This window comes from Trichosurus vulpecula, chromosome 4, assembly GCF_011100635.1.
Source record: "Trichosurus vulpecula isolate mTriVul1 chromosome 4, mTriVul1.pri, whole genome shotgun sequence".
Classification (NCBI taxonomy): Eukaryota; Metazoa; Chordata; class Mammalia; order Diprotodontia; family Phalangeridae; genus Trichosurus; species Trichosurus vulpecula.
In genome coordinates this window covers 216,534,442-216,560,080 of record NC_050576.1, presented here as the reverse complement: position 1 = coordinate 216,560,080, position 25,639 = coordinate 216,534,442, and the positions used below count along the sequence as shown (strand labels likewise).

At 43.3% G+C, this 25,639-nt stretch overlaps 1 protein-coding gene across 4 annotated transcripts in view; it reads left to right on the top strand.

Annotated features, from left to right (window-relative positions):
- BAIAP2 (BAR/IMD domain containing adaptor protein 2) overlaps positions 1-25,639 on the top strand; it is a 171,514-nt gene that overhangs the window by 89,966 nt on the left and 55,909 nt on the right. For all 4 annotated transcript variants that reach the window (XM_036754695.1, XM_036754697.1, XM_036754698.1 and 1 more), the window contains exons 4-6: positions 8,753-8,814; positions 9,626-9,697; positions 10,947-11,084. In XM_036754695.1, the coding sequence (XP_036610590.1) occupies positions 8,753-8,814; positions 9,626-9,697; positions 10,947-11,084 (272 nt within the window). The remainder of the gene's footprint in view (positions 1-8,752; positions 8,815-9,625; positions 9,698-10,946; positions 11,085-25,639) is intronic.

Below are 25,639 nucleotides of genomic sequence, written 5' to 3'. Positions count from 1 at the left end.
GGTTTGCAAAGCACTTTGTATAGATGATCTCGTTTGTTCCTCACAACAACTCTGTGCCATGATTAACCCCATTTTACAGATGAGGAAACTTAAGGTTGAAAGAAGTAGTGATTCGCCCAAGGTCATGTGGTTAATAAAAGTCTGTGACAGGATTTGAACCCAGGTCTTTCTTATTATTCATTCAGGTCTAGTGCTCTATGTATCATACACGCTCCCTTGTAGACCAGAGTGTTTCCTTAATCAGTTCTCCAGGACCAGGATTGTATATTAAAAATCACCAGATTTTGGCTGCTCATTTTTAAGAGGTCAGCGTGGCTAGCTTTGTTTCCAACTTAGTCAGTTGACAAGCATTTATTCAGTATCTGGAATGTGCCAGGCCCTGTGCTAGGCACTTTTCTAGATAACATGGCAAGAGAATAATTCGGATCTTAGAGTCATAGCTTTAGAACTGCAAGGGAATTTAGAAGTCTTCAAGTCTAACCCCCTCATTTTACAGGAGAGAAAACTGAGGCCTGGTGAGATGAAGCAACCTACCCAGGTTCTTACAGGTAGGGAATGAGTGGCAGAGCTGGGATTCGAACCCAGCTCCTCTGATTCTAGTTCCAGGGCTGCCTCCATATTGTTTGCCCTTGGGCCAATACTGAGTACATGCTGATAAAAGAAAACAGGCTCTTCTGTGGAAGTTTTTTTTTTAGTTTGAAGTAAAGGAATTTAATGAAATAGCAGAGTAGTAATAAAATATTTCCCCCACAAATGGCACACTTTCACAAATATTCAGTGAGAAGAATGGATACATAAATGGAACATAGAGGGGCCCACATATAGGGTAGACGGGCCAGGACATGTGGAAGATCTTATTGCTTAAGAATAGTCAGACCTCATAGTAAGGGGACACCCTTCTTCTCTTCCTGCAGTATTCCTTCTTACCCAGGATTCATGAGGTTAGACGAGATTGGAAGAGGCAGCTTCATCAGCAGCCCCTCTTGACAAAGGGGCCAGTCCTAGTCATCTGACACTTTGAAATGCCAGCTGAGACTGGCTTCTCCTCAGCCCCTGTATCTGGCCCTTTAAAGACCACAGGAGTACAGACAGACAGACCGACAGACTTGGCACTTCCAGGACTGGGTCCTATTGTGCTTGCACTGAGACAGCACCTTTCCTTGTAATCCAAACAACAATTCATTTAGAACATTCTGGAGCATCTGCTGCAAATTCATAATGCCCAGCAAAGGAGTTCATGCAGGTTCAGATTTGTGGACCAAGGAGCTGGATACTGAACGGGACCAGACTCTACCTTATCTTCCCTTTGCCAGGCTACCTTCTTCTCCAGGTCTAGGGCTGGTAGGGATACTGAGCTCACAAATCTGGGATTCATTCATTTCTCCATTTGCTATGTAGTCTGCCTCTAACCACATGCAATTATGGGCTTCCTCCAGACCACATGAAACCGTTTCTGTTGTGGTGGCTGTGGTTTTCTTCTGTTCCCAAGGGAGCAGGTAGTTTGGGGCCATGCTTGACTTGCCAGTTTCTACTAGGATCGGTGGTTGTACTCTTCCATCTCCCTCTTATGGCTCAAAAGAGTGGCTGGCTCCTTAAAGAATCTCTATGGAGAGATAGGCATGATCATACTTTATTACAGCAAGGAGAAAAGGATCATGGGGTGAGCTCACAAGAGTTGGGCCATTTATAGCTTTTCTGTCTACTGTGGCTTCTTCCATAAGTGGCAAGATTTGGTACCATAGCACTACGAGGCATTTGGGATCTTAGAGTTAATTAAAGTTAGTGGTGAGAATAATTTCCATTTTTTTCCTTAGAGCCATGACTGTGGATGCTGAGTATCATCATACCATGCTGGTGTCTGCTCTGACACTGCGTATTCTGTGGTCCTCAGCAAATATTTATTTAATAGAATTAAGTGATGTGTATACTAGTTGGACTGAACACATGAGAATTGATTCAGTGACTGAATAAGAGAGTACAGAGTGAATCAGTCAGCAATATTTTATTAAGCACCTACTATATGCCAAGCTTTTTACCAAGACCCGAGGGTAGGAAGTAAAAAATGAACCATTCTCTGTTCTCAAGGAGCTTGCATTCTCCTATGGTAAGAAAAGAGAAGTCCCAGGTAAGAGCATTGGGGTAAACTCCCATTTGGAGGGTTGTGGGCTGAGGTATGGGTAAAGAACTAACAAAGGAGCCTTAGAAGAAGTTGTCAGTTGGGTAAGAGGAGAACAAGAGAAGTGTCAATGGAAATCTAGTGAAGAGAGAGCATCTAGAAAGAGAAGGTGGTCAACAGTGGCAATGCCCCACTTTTTGTGATAGCAAAGAACTGGAAACAAACATCTGGAAGAACAAGAGGTCTAGAATATCTAGGGTATTAATGAAAAAAAAATGCTAGAATACTGTAAGAACCAATGAATACAATGAATAAAGAGAAGCATAGAAAGACTTAGATGAACTGATGCAAAATAATAATGTAACCCAGTGAAGAGAGCAATGTAAATAGAAGGAACAACCACCACAAAACAACTGAGAATGAATTTTGCAAAATTACAAAGGACAAATATCGCTCCAAAGAAGAGGTACCAGAAGGTTGCTCACTTTGATCCTTTGCAGAGGTAGGGGAGGGGGAAGGGCAGTCTATGGCTATGACAATATTTTTATATCCACCGACCATATATTATCATATATTGCCACATATTGTTAGATTGTTTTGCTATAATGATCAGTCGTGCTAATTTTTTTCTTTTTCTCTTCTTTAAAATGAGATGGCTTTAGGAGAGGAAAAAGGGGAGAGCTAGAGGTATAGGGGAAGACTTGAGAGGAGAGCTATAAGGTGATAGCTTGAGGAGATGGTAGGATTTGGTGACAGTTTTTTAAGGATGGGAGACTTGGGAAAGTATGTAGGCAGCAAAGAAGAAACCAAGAAACAGAGAGACACTGGAGACTAGAGAGATCTAGGGGGATGACTGTAGAGACGGTCTGCTGGAGGAGAAGGGATTGAGCTTGCCCAGGAGAAGAGCTAACTCATTAGAGAGTAAAGGAGCAGAGTAGGGGATTGTATCAAGAGATTTAATGATGAAGATTAGGGGAGGAAAAAAGCTCATGGCAAATGACCTCCATTTTCTCCGTAAGATATGAGGCAAAATTTTCAGCTGAGAGAGTTGGAGAGAAGGGAAGGTAGGTGGTAAAAGTAATTCAGAGTTGGAGTTTGGCAAGTCGTGAGTAGCGAGGGCTGGAGATCAGAGGACAATGCAGAGTATAACTGTTTTAACCGTAAGGTTAAAATTGGGAAGAGAAGAAAGTAAAGGATGGAGGATTAGATCATTTATTAAGCACTTACTTTGTACTAAGCACTGTACTAAATGCTGGCTAGAAATAAAGAAAGTGAGACACTGTGATCATAAAGAGTTCCTCATTCAAACTGGGGGAAACAAAAGAAAGTTCAGCTGCAGGGCAGATGGAAAAGCCCAGAAGTCCCAAGAGTACAAAAGAGAGGTGCTTGGCAAGGTACAGATGTCCTTAGTTTACATAGGTAATTAAGATGGAGGTGAGGTGGAGAGAGGGCAGACAGTAAGGAAGGGAATGGAGTTGTTGGCTACCATCTCGTTCAAGTCCTATGAGCAGTCAAGCAGCCTGGGCAAAGGGAAAAGCTAAGGTAGTAAAGGCAGCCTGGTGGTGGTAAAGGCTCTTCCCAAATCTTGTATTGGCTCCAGAATAGTCAGAAGCAAGGATGGGGGGAACAGGATGAGAGGGGCAGGAAGCCAGGGTAGGATGCCCATTGGTGCTCACTTTTGCCACTGCCTTGCCTGCTGGTTGGGTTCTGGGATGGTCTAGGCCCTAGACTCTAGGGCTACAGGCCAACCTTTTACCTCAGGAAGGGTCAACATAAGGGAGAATGGATTAACTTAAGTGATTGACAACTCTTCCCATCTCCTGGCCATTGTGGACTATGGCAAGATGGCTTTCCTTATGTGTGGCTTGAGGGTGGGAGAGGGGAGGAACTGGGAAGTTTGGATATTTTAGGGAGCATCAGCATGTATGTTGAAGTCTCCTAGTATGAGGATGAGAGGAAGACTGTAAGCCAGGTGCTAAACTTCTTAAGACAGAAGGAGAATGACCTGGGGGCCATTAGACCACAGTCACTATGACCTAGATTGGGTAATAAACTTAGTCTTTTGAGGTGATCAGGATTTATATACAGCCTCTCTGCCATGACTAATGTGAATCCCTCTGCCAATTGAGGTGAATCTTACAGGCCTGCCAGCTTTGGCTGCCATTTTGGAAGTCAGTCTCATGGAGTTGGACTGATACCATAGTATAATAAACGACAAAGTTGAGTTTCTTGTAACCTCCTAGTGAAACAAATATTTTTCTGGCAAACAGTAGCTTTGGTTTCCACTATTGGTTAAGTTTTCTCTCCTAGTGCTTCTTTTGGAAAGCACACGTCGTCTTTTCCCCAGCCTCCCTAGACAGGAATCCATATAGTGGATTTTTTGCCAAAGTAGTCCCTCTGTCGATGGTCCTGCATGAGGGAGCATAAATCAGTTTCTTAGAACTTCAGTAGCTGGCCAAATTCAGCATATTATAAGCAGTCTATTTTGAGCGTGTTCTTATATAATTAGGAGGAGAAGGGAACCTTGTTTGGCAGGCACAAGGGACCAGTAATAAAGTCTATTCCCAAACCTCATGGCTTGGGAGGAGGGTGGTTGGGTGATTATAACTAGTGCTCGAGGTTGTATGATGAGGAAAGCAAAAGGGGCCAGGATTTAGGGTAGCTTTGGAATCAAGAGTATGAATAGGAGATGTTCTTCTTTGCCCAGGGGGTTTCAAGGAAGAGAAGGGTCTTCATGGTTCGCTTGAAATGGTGTTCACTCATCAGGGTAGGTGTTTCTATGAAGTGAGCCATGAGTGAGGAACCTTAGGCCTCAAGACCATATGTGGCCCTCTAGATTCTCGAGTGCAAATTTTGGATTTAGGGCCACACTTGAGGACATGGAGGGCCACATGTGACCGCAAAGCTGAAGGTTCCCCACCCCTGATAGACTATTTACTAGATAGTGATTCTCGGGCTGGAGATGTTTCAGAAATGGTGCATTTTGGTAACCTCCAGCTGTTGTTACTGAAGCTCCTCTTCCCTATCATCTAGATAGCATGGTAGATAAAGTGTTGGACTTGGAGTCAGGAAGATGTGGGTTGAGTTCTGCTTCAAATACTTATTAGCCATGTGACCTTAGGTAAATCATTTAACCTTTTACCTCACTTTCCCCCTCTGTAAACTGAGAACAATAATAGCAGCGATCTCATAGGATTGTTATTATTATTAATATTATTATTATATATTATCATTATCTCAAATGAGATAATCTGTGGAAAGCACTTAGCAAAGTACTATGGAAACGTTAGTACTGTTATCATTACCAATCCTTGAATAAAGACCTAAGTACTCTCTGGCATATGTATGTATTGATGGCAATTATAGTACTGGGAAGAGCAGTTCAAAATCAGAGATATTACAGGGAGTTGGGGGTGGTTGGGTTGGAGGCTGCTCGGTGTGGAGCTGAGGGGCGGGAGCAGAGAGAGAGAGAGAGGGAATGAGAAAGAAAGGGACAGAGAGAGACAGACAGGGAGAGAGAGAGAAAGAAAGGGAGAGAGAGAAAGAAAGGGACAGAGAGAGACAGGGAGGGAGAGAGAAAGGGACAGAGAGAGACGGAGAGAGACAGACAGACAGAGAGAGAGAGAAAGAAAGGGACAGAGAGAGAGAGAATGAGAAAGAACAAGAGAGAATGAGAAAGAAAGGGACAGAGAGAGAGAGAGAGAGCACACAGTACTGTACAGTAAAGAGAACATAGGGGTTTTTTTTGGAATGCAGATTTTTTTCAGAATTCTTTACATAAAATTGAATTTGCATAATTTGAATTTACATAAAGCCAGAACTGTCTGTATTGTAGCTAGGTTCAAGAGGACCTAAAAGGCAGCTAGGTGCCTTAGTGGATAGAGCACTAGGCCTGGAGCCAGGAAGACTTATCTTCCGGAGTTCAAATCTGGCCTCAGACACTTAATAGCCGTGTGACCCTGGGCAAATCGCTTAACCCTGTTAGCCTCAGTTTTCTCATCTGTAAATAGAGTTGGAAAAGGAAATGGCAAACTGCTTTAATGTCTTTGCCAAGAAAACCTCAAAATGGGGTCATAAAGAGCTGGCCACAACTGAAAATGACTGAACAACAACCAAGAGGAAGGCATGTTGTATGTTCAAAATCACCTTTCTTTTCAGAGTTTAAGAAAATCTTAATTAAAAAATGTCAGAGCTATGAGAGATCTTTAATACCTTATCCAACCCTTCCTTTTTTACAGAAGAGGATACTGAGTCCCAAAGAGGACAAATTACTTAGCCTCAGCCTCTAGTTGTGTAATGAGTGAATTTAATCATTTTCCACTGAGTTGTGGCCAGCCACAGCTTACAAAGTTTTTAGTAGAATTAGGAACAATAAGGCCTGAATGTTTCAGAAGATTCCAGAAATTCCTCAAGGGAGATCCCTTGTTTTCTGTTATCTGGAGCACATAGGCAGATAGTGATTTTTGGTAACTGTCGGTATTCTGATCCTTGGTGTAACTGGTTTGAGTGAGCAGTCTATGCTCCTAACTCCTGGCCCTTTTGTCTTCTCTCCTGGGGTTTGGCTTTGAGGCTTTGTGGAAGTAGATTTCTCCACTACTGGCTTTTTCTCTAGGTCCCAGGCTTAAAGGCCATTAACAGAGCAGTGTCTGAAACTGTTTGCTGGCCTCAGCCTGGGGTATGTCTGGGAAGTTGTTAATCAAGTGCTGGAGGGGAATAGTGGAATGGGGGCACTTGGAACTGACTATATAAGAAATCCAGAGAGTTTGCAGGGGAGGGAGCAGCTGGCCTGAAGGAAAATCCCCACCTCTTCATCCCACCCAGATTTCCTCCGGTGTGCGTACAGGTTTCTTCTAGCCATTCTGTGTGGTGATATTTTTTTTTTTGAGTGAGGGGAGGGTATAAAAGGGGAAGGAGGAGATTTTAGAGCTATAAAGGACTTTAAGATTGTCCAGTCCACCCTCACTCTCCCTATTTTACAGATGAGAAAACTGAGGCTGAGTGAGGTGAAAGGACTTACTTCTTCCAAGCCGCAGTTAGTAAGTGGCACAGCCAGGTGTTCTGCCTCCAAACCCAGTGCTCTTTCCACTGAACCACATGGCCATGCCCTGCCCCTTCTATAGTGGCTGAGACCCAGAACTTCACCATCACTCTGCCTTCCAGGCAATTGCAAAGCCAGTGGAAAATATAAATAGCCAAGACAAGTGTTAAGTGGTATCTCTATTGTTAATATCCAGGATTGAAATGACCTGTAGCAGTAGTTAGTTTTTGCTCAGCTGCAATTTAAATTTCTTAATCTGTGTTTTGGGAATGGGCCAAGGAACTGTCAGAATCTCTGAAGTATTTTTGTCCTGAAGAAGTGCATTAAAGAGAGAAGGGCAGAAGCAGAAAGCATTCCGTTTTTCTCAAGGGGCCTTCCTTTTCTTGACTCAGTTCCTCTGAGTACCAGAAACCCCTGGAAGGATTTTGCTGCTGCCTACTGGCCTGCCTGCCGTGTGCAGACTGCTGCAGAACTCCAGCAGCATGGCAAGATCCAATAATTAGTCCTCTGCAGGCAAACGCCTCTGCAGACATACCCATGCTTGTGTCTTCCTGATTGGAAACGAAAACATCCAACTTATGCATGGAGGGACCTTGGGTTATCCTACAGGACTTCTCATTTATCTTTCATTTAGTAAATAAAACTTAAAGGTTTAATAAATGAAACTCAAAGGGACATCAGAAAAACAACTGGGACTAGAAATAGTCACTCCCTGTCTCCCACCCCAAAATCTAGGAACCAGGCTCTCCATTTCTCCCTCTGTTCTCTCATCCCTAAACAGCAGACTAGAATAATGAAATGGTCTGATTCTGTAGCCTTTGAACTAAGTAAGCCTTTGGAGTCTTTCCCTGACTCGGCTTGCCTTAGTAGGTATTCTCTCTTTAGCTCAGGCAACCAAAAGTGATCATTAGGCTGTTAGAGCTTAACTGTTGGAGGTGGTTTGGGGCGTTTACTTGTAGAAAGTGCATACACACATTTTGGTGCATTTTTATATGAAACATGCCCATACTCTTCATCTGTCAGATTCATTATTTTAAAAATTTGAATGAAATCCGTTTTGCCATTGGAGAGGCATCAACAAATCCCTGCCTTTCAGGGACTTTCCATACCACCAACTTGCCATTCCAGCTACTCCTTGGGTGCCAAGTTATCCATACTTCTCAGGGTCCCAGAGTTGTTTGTTCATATGATTATATTTTGGGTTTTGGTGGTGATGTTGTTCCTTCTTATCTCCTTTCTGGCATTTGCATAATCAGAAGAGGCCTCGGGAAGGCATTGAAATATATCCTCCTGTTCCCAAGCAGCTATGGCTCTGCATGCCTATCACATAGCTTAAACAAGTTTTTTATTTGAATTATGCCATCCTCTGTGAATCCCCAAATGCCACTGAGTCAGTTCCTGGAACCGTCAACTACAAAGCGCCAACTCTGTGGTATCGGCCCTTTTATCCCACTAGAATCAATGCCTCAGCTGTCCCAGAGGTATGGATGTGGGTGATGTATGTAGAGAACTTGTAGCACTTAACCTAACTTTCCTTTATGTCCCTTCTCTGTTCCCCCCCTTTCTTTTCTTTCTCTGCTGTGATCTTATCTTTTCAGGGGACGTACTCTTCCAGATGGCAGAAGTTCACAGGCAGATTCAGAATCAGTTAGAAGAGATGGTGAGTATCAAGCTTCCACGGGCTGGACTCTCCCTGAGAGAAGGTGGATGGGTCAGATGCCTGTGGGGACACAGTAGGCAAGTTGGGGCTCGGAAGATGACCTAGCAGTTTGTTGGGCCGTGGATGCACTTTGTAAGGTAGCCCAACAGTGGGGCTGCTGTTAGGAAACTGTAGATATATGGCTGAGCCTCTCGGTTAGAAAGACAAAGCTAATTTAGCAGACAGTAGAACCCAAAGAAAATAACATGTGGGATGGAGAGAAAGGCCTGGTGAGAAATGCCATTGTCTGAAGTGAGGGGGAGGTCACTCCTCCCGCATTTTATACATTGGAGGTATTTCTCACAGTTAATCAGTGTCTCAGTGGAGCCGCTGGCACTGTAGCGGGGAGAGAAGACTGTCTCCATTTTTATCCATGTGAAATCAAGCCATTTAAACTTGGTTGATAAATGCTGAAACTGTCAACCGTTGCCTTGTCTCCTGCTCACTTGCACGTTTTCCAAGCAGTCTCCTTGGCTCCATATGGGTCTCCATCTGTCTCCCTAAGTTCATCAGCCGATCTTTCCTTATCTATCTAGACAGGAATAAGCTCATCTTTCAAAACAGGATTGGCTGTCTTAAAGAAAATTATTTGGTTTTTTGAAAAAAAAAAAAGCCCATGTCCTGGTTAGCTCTGTGATCTGTCTTGTTTTTAATTCCCTGGGTTTTGTCCTGGTAGATGAGCAGGCAGGTGACTTTTTCCATCATTAGGCAATATTTGCTTAGACTTGACTCCTAAGGGAATGTTCCAATATGTTTTCTTTCTTGTATTTAGCTAAAGTCTTTTCACAATGAACTACTCACACAGCTGGAGCAGAAAGTGGAATTAGATTCCAGGTACCTAAGTGTAAGTAAACTATATTCTCCTCTTCTCTGTCTCTGTCTGTCTCTCTGTCTCTGTCTGTCTGTCTGTCTCTCTGTCTCTGTCTCTCTCTGTCTCTCACTCTCTCCCTCTCTCTCTCTCTCTCCCTCTCTCTCTCTTTCTCTCTCTCTCTCTATCTCTCTCTCTCCAGATAACCAGGTTTATTTTCTGAGGTTCCATTGACACTCTTTATTTTTAAATCCTACCCCCAGTCTGAAGGTTTCTTAACTTCCTATGAGCTTCTCATACAGGTGGGTTCCTCCTAAAATTCTTGCCTGTTCTAAACCAAGTACCCGTATTATAATTCTGGTTGTAGTTTTGTGGGCCAAAACACCCAACTCCACCTTGGTTTGTTTCAGATGCCCCCTTTCTCTCTCCCACCTTTGAGTGCCTTTTTTTTTCCTCCAGTAAAGCCTATTGAATTATTTGGCTGTTCCTTCAGACCTACATGTTGTTTGATCTCTTACCCTTCTGTGGTCTCATCTAGTTTTTCCATGCTTTTTTCCTTGCCCCTCCCAACCAGTTCCTAATATAAGTTTGCTAGACCTTTCATTCATCCTTGTTGCAAAGAATTTAATATGACATACTGGTCACCTTTATTGGTTCAAGGCAGAATCTCCATAGTCTCTCTGGCAGTGTTCAATGTAGGAGGCTGATCTGGAATAACTGATTGAATTCAACAGGCATTTTATTAAGCACCTACTATGTGCCGGGCACTGGGGATAGAGAGTTTTCCTAAGAACTTGACATTCTACTGGAGAGGAACAACTTCCTTAATGATAAGAAAATATAACACATATCTAAAATAAAATACAAGGTAAATTTGTGGGGCAAGGAGGGATGGAACCCAGCAAGGGAGAGGATCATTAACGACTGTGAGAATCAGGAAAGACCTCTTCTAGGAAGTAAGCCAAGCCTTAAAGGGAGGATAAGGTACCAAGAAGCCAGGATGAGGAGGGTATCCCTCCTCCCCACCCACCCATCCAGTAGCAGAATTTGGGAGATGTAAAGACTCGAAATCAACATTTAAATTGTGATCTCCTCCTCCCTCCTCTGTATTGCAGCTGAACAGACAACTTTTCCTAATGATCTGTAGGGCCCCCTGCATTCGTTGCTGACCACAGAGAGGGATGCTGGCTGGGAAGTGCTCCTCAGGAGCCAAATCCTTATCTGATCCACAGAGAGCCAATGCTGGACAGCAAAGGGATTGTTGTTTTTTGTCATCTGTTCTCAGGCTGCATTGAAGAAATACCAGACAGAGCAAAGGAGCAAAGGGGACGCACTTGACAAGTGTCAGGCCGAGCTGAAGAAACTCCGTAAGAAGAGCCAAGGGAGTAAAAACCCTCAGAAGTACTCCGACAAGGAGCTGCAGGTAGGAGTCTGGCCTCCCACTGGCCTCCCAGGTACCTTGCCAGGGAACTCTGGAGCGGCATTTTGGGAAATGGGGCTTGAAGGGATTATCCTTTTGGCAGATAACCTGATTCTCAGTGGTTCTTCCTCAGCTGGTGGAATTTTTCCCTCTTTTCAATATGCAGATGAAGCGAAGGAAAAGAATGATTAAATTATGTTTTTTCTATTTTTTGAACACAGGCAAGAGGGAAGTTGGCTGCTTTTGATGTGATTGGGTGGACTGATTTCAGATGCTCAATTAAGTTGATTTTCTGTTGTCATTGAAGGAGCTGGTCTTCCAGGACTGAATCGACTATGTTTAATGACCACCTCCCTTCCTCTTGTTTGACAATCTTCCCCTTCCTCTTGTTTGATGACACCCCTCCTCACCTCCTAAGTGGCTTTGTGGTTATACTCTTTATTCACTGGAGCTGAAAAGCCAAATGAAATCTTTCTACCCTATGTGTTTTGGATTCAGATCCATAAGAGAGACCACAGACTGTTTTTATAATCAGGTTTTGATTGCACACCCACGGAACTGTGGCCTTTGAGCCCCCAGGCAGGCAAACTGCAGTGCTGTGGACAAGAGCAGCGTTGGCAGCTCCTGCAGGATGATGCAGATGGTACCGAGGTATATTGGAGGAATACCTTTTGGCATTCCTCCTTTCCTAAGTCCCCAGACATCAAGCTTTTGCAAGTGAACCCCAGATGAGTGTGCTCACTTGATACATCAGAAAATACAAGTCAGTATCCTCAGGGGAAACCTCCCTTCCTTCCCAAGCTTGAGGGGTGGGGATGGGTGTGATTTCGGTAAGTTAATGAGGGCTCTTCTGAAAGACTCCTGTGAATCTCTTGAAAGTCATTTGCCTCCCCTAGTGAAGGCCTACTTTCTGCCCTGACTATGAGGAGGCTAGCAGACTGTGACAAGTATTTCATAGACCTACTTATGGTACTCTCTCTGCTCCTGTGCATTAGATCTAATAAAGGGAACACATCAATGCTTCCCTCACCCTTCCCCTGTCACCTAGGTTACCTGTGTACTATCACTCCTGCCACACACGAGTCCTGTATTCCTCTTCCCTGTATGCTGAGAAAGTGAGGATTTGGCATGTATCCCAAAAGACAAGCCCTATTCCTAGAATGTGGTTAGATTTGACATTAACAGTACAGATCGCCCGAGATTTATGTCAAAGAGTTCTGATGGAGAGGACTAGGCGTGACATTATCTTTGGGTGTTAGCAGAGTTGAGGATGCTAAGCTGACAAAATTCAGGATTCAGCCCTCCCAACCCACATTCCTATTGGCGGATTAGGTCCCCAGAGCCAGGATACTGCTCAGTCTCCATTCAGGGTCACTGGGGGCCCCTTGAGGGGCAATGGGGTTCTTCTAAAGCTATCGACTCAAGCCCCCATTCTGAAATGTTCCCCACAATGTCAGTCTGCAGCAATTACCACCCCAGTATCATTTATCCGGTCAGTATCTCCTCAATAACATCATTAAGCAATAAATTAACATTACCTAGCTTTTACAAAGAGATACAGGAGATGTAGTAAGATCCTAAGTACATAAACATTTCTCTGAACCCAGGGACGCTCTCCCCTCTACCACCTTGGTCCTTGGGCACAGTGGGCTCCATCTTACAGCGGATACATTTCCACCAGCGAGTTCCTTTGGATTTATCCTGACTGATGAATGGATTGTTCCCTTGTTTTCATGACCCTCTGTCTCAGCCATCAGATAGTTTCATTGCTGGGCCGAGTGAAGGAGTTTGCTTCTCAGGGTTGGCCGGTGGCTCTTGGTTCTATACTAAAAGAAAGAAGATACAAACAGAAACTACCTCATCCTAGACACAGGCTTTCATATTACCAGGCTGTGTGCGCATGAGCTGGCCCGGGAGAGGAAGGGCACCGGCCTTCTGGAGCTCAGAGCCTCCTCCTTGCAGCTCTTGGGACAGAGAAGAGGAAAGTGCTTGCTTTGGTCTGGCTAATCCTTTTTTTATACACATTCATTTCTGGCTCAGTAGCCAATCAAGAAGGCTTTTCTAGTAGGTAGCTGGCACAATGAAGAGAGCCCCAGGCCTGGAGTCAGGAAGACTCATCTTCCTGAGTTCAAATCCTGCCCCAGACATTTACGAGCTATGTGACCCTGGATGAGTCACTTAACTGCTAACTGCCCCAGTTTTCTTGTCTGTGAAATGGGGATAATAACAGCATCTACCTCCCAGGATTGTCATGGGGATCAAATGAGATAATCTTTGTAAAAGTGCTTGGCACAGTGCCTGCTACATAGGGAGCACTACATACATGTTAGCTATTTTCTTTACTCAGTAAATCAGCAGGAGTCACAGAAAATACACAAATTCAGACCTGCTCCCCGCTTCTCCCTCCACCCAATTCCCACGCCTTCTTGCTTGTTATCAAGTACTTCCAGAAGCAAGCTCCTCAAGGCATGTGCTCTCAATGGCCATACTTCTCCTCCCATTAGTATAATGGAAACCAACCCCTAGAATTTAACATGCAGGTTACCTTCCAAAAGCCCAGATCTAAAGGGCTTCCCTCAGATCAGGAAGCTTGTTTAGCTTCATTGAGTTCTGAGATGAGAACAAGAGACAAGCATAGGATAATGGAAAGAGCCCTAAATTTGAGAGTCAGAGGACAGGGGTTTGAATCCCAGAACTGTTACTTGTTCCCTGTGTGGCCTGGGTGCCCCTTCCCTTTTTTCCTTCTCGGGCCCCACTCTGCTTGCCTGTAAAATGAAGGGGTTGGGCTAAATGAGCTCTGTAGGCCCTTCAAGCTCTGGATTTTATGACTAATCAAAGGTCGTAGAGGGACGTGGGCTAGAATGTCAACTGCAGTAGAGAAGTCTCGGCTCTTCTCCTGCCTTTAAATCAAAGCCTGCATTGTCATTAGGGTGGAATTTCTCAGGCGGTTGAATTAATTATTAAAACAGACTTTAAGAGGTCACTCATTTAAAAGCAGCATTATTGGGGTCCACATGTTAGTATTGAGGTATCTGAGAAATGTTGATATGTTTAATAGAATCGTTACAAGTTCTAAAGCAGGTATTCACGTTTTGGGTCTTCAAGTGAGGGGGAGTGGGGGAGGGTGTAGGAAAGAAGCATGGAGGCCATGTGTCGATTTGAGGCACCTTCAATATCATCATTGTTATTTACTGATGACTCCAATTTATATAGCACTTTAAGGTTTAAGAATCTTTTTCTTTATGGTGGTCCTGGTTAAGTTCATTAGATTTAAAGGTAGAAGGCACCTTAAAGAAAATCTGTTCCAACCTCCTCATTTTATAGGGGAGGAAACTAGAGGCCTGAAAAGATTGTGACTTACCTAAAGTCACACAGGTATGTGGTGGACCCAAGATTCTAATCAAGGGCCAGGCCTGACACCAAATCCAGGGAAATTTTATATAAAATATTTTATTTTACAATATTTCATATAAAACATTTTATTTTATAATATTTCAAGTAAAATATTTTATTGTATAATATTTTAAATATATTACACAAAATATTTTATTTTTAGTATTTCATATAGAATATCACATTTTAAAATATGTTATAGATGAGGGAGCCAAGGCTAAAGAAGTTAAGTGCTTTGCTGAACTAATATATGTCAGAGCTAGGATTCAAACCCAAGTTTCCAAAATGCCAATATCTTCAATAGAAGATTTGGTGGGGGGGGAAGAGGGGGGCAGAATTTGGGGAAAGGGTGGCTAAATTACCTGAAAAAGATTTGGGGGTTATAGTGGATTGCAAACTCCCCATGAGCTAACAATATTGTTGCTCTGGCAGCCAGAAAAGCTAATTTAATCTTAGACAGGATTAGGAGAGGCACAGTTGCAGAACGAAAGTGGCAATAATCCCGTTGCTCATGTCAGAACACCTTTTGTTGTTGTTCAGTCATTTTCAGTGGCGTCTGACTCTTCATGACCCTATTTGGGATTTTCTTGGCAGAGATACTTAAAATGGGTTTGCCATTTCCTTTTCCAGCTCATTTTACAGGTGAGGAAACTGAGGCAAATGGGGTTAAGTAACTTGCTCAGGGTCACTCAGCTAGTGTCTAAAGCCAGATTTAAACTCAGGAAGAGGAGGTTTCTTGACTCCAGGCCTGACACTCTATTCACTGGACCACCTAGCTGCCCCCAGAATGCCCTTACAGCATTATATTCTGTTCTGGTTGCCACATTTTGGGAAAGACATTGACAAACTGGAAAACATTTAAGGGAGGGTAACCCGAATGATGAAGGGTATTAAGATCATACCGTCATAGGAGGATCAATGGAAGGAAGTGGGTGTATTTAGCCCAGAAAAGGTGTGACTTAGCACCATCTTCAGATATTTGAAAATGTCCTGGCATAGAAGAATTAGATTTGTCCTGCCCCTATTGCTTCCAGGAGTAAATAGAGAATGCTCTGTTTGATATGCAAAGCCCTTTATTACCAACCCCTACCTACCTTTCCAGTCTTCTTACTCCTGACTCTCGGATCCATTGTCTTTGCTCTAAAGTCACTGGCCTCCTGGCTTTTCTACAAACAAAACCCTCCATCTCTCTGCTCCAGGCATTTTCTCTGACTGTCCTCCATTCCTGGGATGTTCTTCCTCTTCCACTGGCTTTCCTTAAATCCCACCTGAAATCCTACCTTCTACTGGAAGCCTCCCCTAACTCAATTCCAGTGCTTTCCCGCTTTTAATTATTTCCCATTTATCTTGTAAATAATTCAATGCTTTGTAATATATTTGTTTGCACTTTGTCTCTCCCATTGGATTGTAAACTCCTTGAGGGCAGAGACTGGCTTTTGCCTCTATTTGTATCCCCAGTGCTTAGCACAGTGCCTAGCACATAGTAGGCAGTTAATAAATGTTTATTGATTGATTAATGGGTGAAAGTGGCAGAGATTTAGCCCAATGCAAGGAAAAGCTCTTAATAGTTAGAGCTATTTAGAAGCAACAGGGTCTACCTCAGAGGTCTTCAAGCCAAACCTGGTTGAACACTTGTGAAGTCTGCTGTAGAAAGGATTCTCGTGTATCTACGGATTGAACAAAGATGGTCCTATCTATCCTTGATTCTGTCTCATCCTAGTAGAACACGGTGACACCGTACATGGAACTGGAGTCATTATGTCATTTTTATCCCATGCAGGACTTCTTAACCTCTTTTTGTATTGTGGCACCCTTTGGCAATCTGGTAAAATTCATGGCTCCCTTCTCAGAACCATGTTTTTAAATGCATTAAAATAAAATACACAGAAGTACAAAGGAGACCAATTATATTTAAATAGAAGTAAGTATCAAAATATTATTTAAAAACCACATAAGTTCACTCAGGTAAGAACCCTGGATCTAATAGAGCATATGTTGACCCCTATACAAAGGAGTTCCTTAGAATGACCTGCTGTAGCCCTCTTGAAGCACTAGCTGAAGGTTATTTGGGGTTGATGGGGCCGTTGGTAAAATTCGGTAGAAGTGGGCTGAGCTGGAGCAATTTCTTTTCTCTTAAATATTTACAACTTGAAAACACTTTCTCCTCCTGAGTCATCTACACATCAGTCAGTTGGTCACGGCCTAGTTTCAAGTCGTCTGCTTGAAATCCCTTACAAAGAGTATCTCGCATTTTAGCTAAGAGCAAATGCTTTTACTTCCCTAGCCGGCTGCTCATCTTGTGCCTTTTAACCTGGCTGCAGAGAGAATACAACAGAGTTGGAGAGCTCAGTAACCAACTCTTTGATGTATATGAGCCTGACAGAACTGGGGAGGCTCTCTTATCAGCTGAGGGAATGTTTGAGATTACACCTTCCAACCTTTATCTTTTTGCTCTAGGAATTTAGATAATACTTATCTTTTTTTTTGGAAGGGGCCTTGGGGTGGTTTTGCAGGCTTAGGGAAGGATGGCCAAACCTGTAGGTCGGTTTCTCTGAATTTCAGTCCTTGGGTTAAAACAGAAGTTAGGATTATTGCTGTGGGATGGGGGCCCCTAAATTGCTTACAGGATTTCAAGGTACCAAGAGGCAAGATTTCCCTTCTGTTAGCTTGAAGCTCCTCAGAACTTTGTTCTTTAGCCCGGTCACAAATCTGTAATTGGCTGGCCCTTTATGAAAACGACTTGGCACAGGCAGCAGGGACTAGCTAATAAGGTCATTTCTTTGTACTCCCCTTTAAAAATAAACTAAAGAAAAGCTGGGATATCTGTTAACTAGGTAATCACAGCTGGGAGGAAGGGGGACCCTGGAGAGTCCCAGCTCTGTCACTTACCAGCCACATGATCTTAGTTTGTCTGAGCCTCTATTTCTTCACCTGTCAAACGGAGCAATACTTGTGCCACCTTCTTCTTGAGACTATTGTGATAAAAATGTTTTATAAGCCACAAAGAACAATATAAATGTGAGCAGCCATTAATATTGTCATATATTATGATTCACTCTCTCAAATCAAACCCAGCAGCCATTTCTCATATTTTAATCTCTACTGAATTGCCCAGCATAGTGACATAGATTGTGACGTTGGTGACATAAACGTAGCTGTTCAGTAGATACTTGTCTTGGGGGGTGGGGAGTTACCTCGAGTTCTGTTCATCCTTATTTTTCCCCCTTCCTGTTCTTTTCCCCTGCTTTTTAAGGCCTCTAGGCCTGGAGTCAGGAAGACCTGAGTTCAAATGTGGCCTCAGACACTTTCTAGCTGTGTGACCCTGGGCAAGTCACTTAACCCTATTTGCCCTAGTCTACTGGAGAAAGAAATGGCAAACCGATCCAGTATCTTTGCCAAGAAAACCCCATGGGCGGTACAGTCCACGGGGTCATAAGAGTCGGACATGAAACACTGAACAACAAAGATTCTTTTTTTTGACACTGTTTGACAGGAGGTCCTGCTGAGTTGAGATGGAGGGGGCTTTCTTAGCATAACCCATTTTACATTTTACAAACAAGAAAAACAATCTTTCAGTTTTGCCGATTATCCTCACTAGAGGTGACTTTTTTTGGTCTATTGAAGCTGTCTTGCTCCATATCTTCTATGAGGTAGGGGGTTGGCCACTGACTGCAAAAGGTATTGTTTGGGGAAGTAAAGAAGGCATGTTAGATCAGGTCATAAATTCTGAGGCTATTTGGCCTCCTTGGACTAAGCCTTCAGACCTTCTGTAAGTTGGTAGGAAAATAGCACACTTTGGACTTAGTGGTGCCGGGTAGGCCGACTGAGAAGTGTGTCATTTTACTAACTCAGAATCAATTTCTCTTATATTTTATATGCTTTTTTAAATCTAGTAGAAAAACCTCTATTACTATAGAGGTCAGCACCGACCTCCCAGTCCTTCAGGCTCACAACCGAGGAGCCATCCAAAGTTCCTTACTATCTCACCCCCACATCCAATCTTTTGTCAAGGCCAGTTGATTTCATTTTTGCATTCTCTCTCCAATACACCCCCTTCTCTCCTCTGGCATTACCACCACTCCATTGCAGGCCCTTATCGCCTCACACCTGGACCATTATAATAGCTTACTGGTGAGTGTGCTTGCCTCACGTCTCTCTCTGCTCCAATTCATCCTTCGTTCAGCCACCAAAGTGATTTTCCTAAAGTGCCGTTCCGACTATGTCTCTTCCCCTACTCAGTAAACTCCAGTGACTTCTTCTCACCTCCAGGATCAAAAAGAAAATGCTCTGTTTGACAGTCAAAGCCCTTCATAACTTAGCCCCCTTCTACTGTTCTGTTTTCTTACAGCTTACTCCCCAACATATACTCTTTGATCCAGTGACACTGGCCTCCTGGCTGTTTGTTCCACGAATGAGACTTTCCATCTCTAGGGTTCGGGCTTTTTCTCTGACTGTCCCCCATGCCTGGAATGCTCTCCCTCCTCCATTCTGACTTCTGACCTTCGTGCCTTCCTCTTCCAAGTCCCAACTAAAGTCCTACCTTCTACAGGAATCCTTCTCCAATCCTTCTTAATTTCAGTGCCTTCCCTCTGTTAATTATTTTCTATTTATCCTATTCATAATTTCTTGTTTGCATGTTGCCTCCCCCATTAGATTATAAGCTCCTGGAGGGCAGAGCAGCTATCTTTTGCCCCTTTTTGTATTCCCAGTGCTTAGCACAGTGCCTGGCACATAGTAGGCATTTAATATTGATTGATTGAAAACCATGGTGGCTATTGAGAGACAGGGTGCCAGAGAGGCTTTTTTTTTTTTTTAGTAAGAAATTGCTGACAGGCCTTGCTCTCCCTCTCCATCTGTCCCCCCACTCCTTCCACTTTTCTGGGGAAGAAGACCCCTCTAGGCAAGATGACTTTGAATAGGTTGTCTTTCTTCTTAATGCAGATTTTTGTCTTGGGGCATAAAGGCATTGGCAGAGATCCTGGTAGTTAAGAGAAAATGGGCATCATTTGAATCACTTTTCTGCCTCTGTCTCTCTCACTCTAAAGAGGCCGAGCATTTCAGTGTAACCAGTTAAACATTTAGATTTCAGCTTCCATAGAATGTTAATCACCCCTGTTTTACTGGGATATAGTCATGCCAGATGCTGCTTAAAGAAGCCCATCTTCTTTTATGTATAATGACAGTGTTTTCAGCAGTGGCCTGAAAAACAACTTCAGGAATAAGATTCAGAGCTTTTATACCTAAGAGGTCTTTATACCTCCCATTCATTCCTCCCCTTGTCCCCTGAGATGGACTGGCTTGAGATTTTAGGAACTAGTCTCAGTCCTCCCTGGCCTCAGGAAGTGAGAAAGGGAGGAGGAAGTGCCCTATTGTCTTTGGGAAAGTGTAGACTTCCAAAGCCTGTGGTTGTTAAAGGACATTAGCTCAGTTAGTGGTCAAGCCAGAAAATAGCAGAACCCCTGGAGGGAGATAGGCTGTGCAACTGTCTTTTTGCTGCTATTTAAAAGGTTCTTGGACCCAAGAAAATGAAAAAGAACTGAGCCATTTGCTGGGATGTGGTGCTCAGGATGGCTGCCACTGAGCTGTTTTTCAGTCATGCCCCACTCTTTGTGACCACACTTGGCAAAGATACTGGAGTGGTTTGCCATTTCCTTCTCCAGCTCATTTTACAGATGAGGAACCTGAGGCAAACCAGGTTACGCTGCTCAGGACACTTCCCCCAAATTGAGCCTCAAGTCCAGGGCTGATGAAACCCCATCGTCTGGCTTCCCTTTCAGAGGCAGCTAGGTGGCACATGGATAGAGTGCCCCGCCAGGATGCATGGACAACTGAATTAAAATCTGGCCTTAGACACTTATGGGCTGTGTGACCATGCTCAAGTCACTTCACTGCTTGCTATCTGCCTCAGTTTCCTTATATGGAAAATGAGAATAATACAACCTACTTTTCAGGGTTGTTGTGAAAATAAAATAGTATTTATAAAGTACTTTGTAAACTTTAAAGTGCTTTATAAATCTTGTCCTTCTCCTCTCCTTCCTCCTCCTCCCTCCCCTTCCTTCCTCCATACCCCCTTCTTCCACATATCACCCCCTTCCTAGAGCAAGAAAAGGGTGAGAACAGGTTGAGGAACCAGGTTGTTGGAAGCATTGGCAGGTTTTTCTCCCCTTTAGATGTTATTTTATGTTCTCTCTGCCTCTTCCTTTCAGTTTTTCTTCCCTAGATTGGTTAGTGGGCCAGCAGGGAATTTAGAAGATAATGTAGTTAAGTGATTAAAGCAAGCCATGCGGTTGCTGGCTAAGGAAGCTCAGTAGGCCTGTACACCATTGGTGCCTATAGCAATTCACGGTGCTGGTTGCTGATCTTCTTGTCTAGTTAAGAGACTATTTTGAGGCCTGGTCTTGACGGATTAGCTCTGTGTGTGTATGTGTGTGTGTGTGTGTGTGTATGTGCATCTTTATTCCCTCCACTTGGTGCCTTCATGTGTCAGAAAGCCCATATTTACAAGATTATATTTATCAAGTTTCATTGGCTGCAGACATCTTTCACTGAGGCTTAGGAATGTTGGGCTTTATGTGTCAAGTATTTCTTATTCCATGCTCCCAATCTAAGGTTGTTTTCTTAGATGAAATTTTTGTGGTCACCTGGCTTCCTTTCAGCACCAAGGACGGGATTCAACACTAGCACTACTGATAACATAGCACTTTTATGATTGACAGAACCCTTGCCTTAGAATAACCCTGTGAGTTACTGCATGAATGAATGGTAGATGGAAAAAAAAGTATCCTTATACTTGTTTGAGGAAGCTGAAACTCAAGAGAGATTAAGTGACCATCTCAGGCTCACCCACCGTGGTTCAGCGGGAAGACAGGGGCCTGGATTCAAAGCCTGCCTCTGACATTTACTACCTGTGTGATGTCGGGCACGTTACTTAACAGTTCTCTCCCTGGACCTGTGTTCCAAAGCCGTTTTTCAATCCAGTGCTGAAAACACTGTCATTTACTTACAGGTAAAAAGAGATGAGTTTTTTGGTATATCCTAATTCAACAGAGTTGAGTTCCTGGGCCCCCTTTCAGTATGTGTACAATGAAGGTACAGTACGGGCAGCCAGGCGGCACAGTGGGTAGGGTGCCTGGCCTGCAGTCAGAAAGACTCCTCTTCGTGAGTTCAAATCCTGCCTCAGACACTTACTACCTGTGTGATCCTGGGCCAGTCACTTAACCTTGTTTGCCTCAGTTTCTTCATCTGTAAAATGAGCCAGAGAAGGCAATGCCAAACCATTCTAGTATCTCTGCCAAGAAACCCCCAAATGGGGTCAACTAAAAGTTGGACACGACTGAACACCACCACCACCACAGTGAGGGAATTGGATGAAGTGTACTCTTAAGGGTCCCTTCCAGCTACAGAACTATGATCCGAAGTGTTAAAGTCAGGCTTTAAACAGATTTCCTCACCGCAAAGTCAGTGCTTTCTTCCCTTCCCCCTTTGTACTCTCTTAATGTGTGCCACAGAATTTTATGCCTCTTCTGCGGGCTCCAGTGAGACAGTAATGATTCCAAGTTGAAATGTCCAGAGGAACAAAGTGGGGCGGGGGGGGGGGGGCAGCTAACACTTTGCGTTAGTCAGAAATACCAGCTCTGCCTCTTGGGTTCTGTGGATGACTCCTCATTGGGAGCTTTTCCCTGCCCAGACTTTGTATAGACAGATACTCAATACATTGGTGTTGCCAGTGCATGTATATACACTTTTCTGTCCCTTCCCTCCCCTGCCCCATCTCTCCTCACTGTGCTGTATATAAGTTAGCAAGTTGCTGCTTGAGTTTGATTGTATTTTTTGTTTTGAGGGGCAGGTAAGTGAAGGTAGTAATGAGGTGACATAGGTTGAATACTTGATTAGACTGAAATCAGGTTTCCTTTTTCTCCTCGGGTCATAGAGGTAAAATCAGATTCCCTGACTGCATGTTTTGCCTCCCCTCAATTATTACCAGGTCAGATAGCCTGCCGTTTTCATGTACTAATCATAATTGAGGCTTTCTGCTTTTATATTCCCATAAGAAGAATTAATTTTAATTATAGGTCAGGAAATAGTCGTTTATAAGCTTTTTTTTTTTTGGTTCTAACTAGGGCAGAAAGTTTTTTTTCCCCTTTTAAAATATGAAAGTTAAAAAGGAAAAATTCTAAGGGTTAGCTAAAGACTTTCCAGCCACTTGCCTAATTATAATCACTTTGTACCACCCAAAACACAGTAATATTTATCTTTTTTGTTTGTTTTTTATTGCAAGTGTGATTTTTATTAGTAAAGAAAACTCCTGGTGAAGATACTCCCTCTATCAATGTAGATCATCCCCTGTTCTGCATTTTATAGTCTTAGAGAAGTTACTTCAGGCATCGAAGTTACATAACTACATTGATGGTCCATGGTACCAGTATGTGTCAGAGGTGAGACCTGAACCCAGGCCTTCTGATTCCAAGGGCAGCTTTTTCAACGTTACATCATAACGCCATTCGATATACTCAAAACCCACACCTATGTGATTGTAGCTTATAAAACAGTCATTTACCAAACACGTATTGTTATTACTGTTTAATAAATGAAGAAACTGAGGCAGAGACTGTAAGTGACTTGCCCAAGTAAGAAACTTGAACCCAAGCCTTCTTCTGACTTTGGAGCAAGTTCATTTTACACTTACAGCACAAGCTGAAATACTCTGATTAGAGTCTTCTAAATAATCCAGAGAGAAGGTTCAGGACACACATTTGTATTTCTGAAGTGTTCCTACTTGGTTTTCAGGAAAATATTGTCAGTGCTGTATGTTAAACTAGTCAGCAAGTTGGCCTAAACTCAGGAAGACCTGAACTCAAATATGGCCTCAGACAGTCAGCCGCATGACCCTAAACAAGTCAGGTCACCCTATTTGCCACAGTTTCCTCGTGTGTAAAAAGAGCTGGAGAACAAAATGGCAAACCACCCCAGTATCTTTGCCAAGAAAACCCCAAACTGGGTCTCAGGAAAAGTCTGAAATAATAAATGATAACAATATTTAAACTAACTGACTGTTGCCAGTGTAAAACTATGAGCTTCATGAGGCCAGAGTCTATCTCTAGCTCATCATTATTGCCTTCAGAACCCCTACTTCTCATAGTAAGTGGTTGATGAATGTTTGTTAAATCAAATTCTAATTTGTATGCCCCCTGCCACTTGCTGTTTGTTATCAATGAGATATCATCCTCTAGCCCTGGAATTCCCAGGATATCACCAGGCACTCACTCCATCAATAAACATCTGTTAAACATCTGTTGTGCAGTAGGCACTGTACTTAGCACTGGGGATACAAAAGGAGGCAAAAGATAGACCATGCCCTCAAGGAGTTTACAATCTAGGAAGCAGCCCTTGTGACTCAGGATGGGGGAAAATTGTCATTCCCCCATTCTGTGGGCAGAAAATCCTTCTCTCAGGTCTGCGGGAGTCAAGCAACAGAGACAAGAATAGAATCTCTGCCTGCTCCTGTTTCTCATTCCCACAACTTCATATACTCTCCTACATCCCTCCCGTCACCTCCAGTAGTCTGGTGTGGACGATTAGGAGGACAACAGAACCTTGGTTGCTAGTTTCAACAGTTTTTGGATTGCCTACCAGCATCTAGATATTCCACTGGAAGTTTGGTTCATCTTATCTTTCTAGGAGTGTGAAAAAAAATTTTTAGGAGTCACTCATGCTTCTGGGACTTGAATCTGAACTAAACCTTTTGGAGGGTGCTAGTTTTGGGTGGAAGGGCAGGTTGATGGCAGAGATACAGAAGATGATGTGAATGGTATAGGGGAGGGCAAGAAGGTAGAAAGAAAGAGGTGAGCTAAAAAATGTAATGGAGTGCCTACAAGACAACAAGTTTGGGGGGTAGGGCAGAACTAAGAGAAGTAAGGGAACAAGAAGTGGAAATGGGATAGCCCCAACAGCCTTGAAGACAATGACAAAAGTGAAGGTTGTTGACATCTCCTAGGCTCTGGTTTCTTCCAAAAGCCAATCAAATAGTTCTTTTTTTTGTTGCATGCGCCCCTCCAGCTTCCGTGACTCATAAGAGGCCTCTGAGATCCCTTTCCACTCTAGATGCATGATACCATGAACCTGTAAGAACTAAATGGCCCAGGAATATGACTGTCAGGAAATGGGCAAACTTACGTGAGCAAACAAATCAGAAGCGACAGCTGGGCTCAGTGATAGTTAGTGGAAATTTTCCAGGAATGGACAATATAAAAATAGCTCCAGTTATGGTAGCTATGCCATGTGAGGGGCCAGCTTTGCCTTCTTTCTCACCATAGAAAGGGTTCAAATCAACAAACATTGTCGTTCAGTTATTTCAGTTGTGTCCAGCTTATCATGACTGCATTTGGGGTTTTCTAGGCAAAGATACTGAAGTGATTTGTTGTTTCCTTCTCCAGCTCACTTGATAGATGAGGAACTGAGGCAAACAAAGTTAAGTGACTTGCCCAGGGTCACACAGCTAGTAAGTATCTGAGGCCAGATTCGAACTTAGAAAGAGGAGTCTTCCTGAGTCCAGACCTGGTGCTTTAAGTGTCTCCTATGTATAAGGTACATTAGCAGCTGGTGTTAGTGATCGTTCTGTCCTTCAACTATCTTGGATTTACTTATCTGTTTACCTACTATATCTTTCCTTCCCCCACCCACCCCCCAGGTATGGTCTCTGAGGGCAGGGACTCTTTTATTGTCTTTACGTCCTTCATCTAGCACTGTGGCTTGTACTGAATAGGCACTGTTTGTTGAATTTAATTAGCTTTGGGGATTAAAATGAGATGACTGAAAGCAAAGGGATTTAAGAAGTTGATTGGAGAGGGGTGATAAAATGTGGTCAGAAACTCAAGGATTTTGAATGTTGATTCAGCTCAAGAGCCCTGGCTCCTTATTACTTGTCTTAGAACTTCCTGACTCTTTCCCTTCCCTATCATACTTGTAATTTTCCAGACTTGGGAGAGGTCCGCTTAGGGCTGAGGAAATGTCTTTCAGACTGCTACTGATGAAAATGAGAGGGTGAGAAGGAGAGTAGGTCTTTATGGGGGAAATCCTTAAGAAGATGGAGAAGAGAGTGGAGGCAATCTCAACAACTAAACTAAAAATGATTGCTACTCCAGGCCATCCTGGTTTAGGTTTTGTTT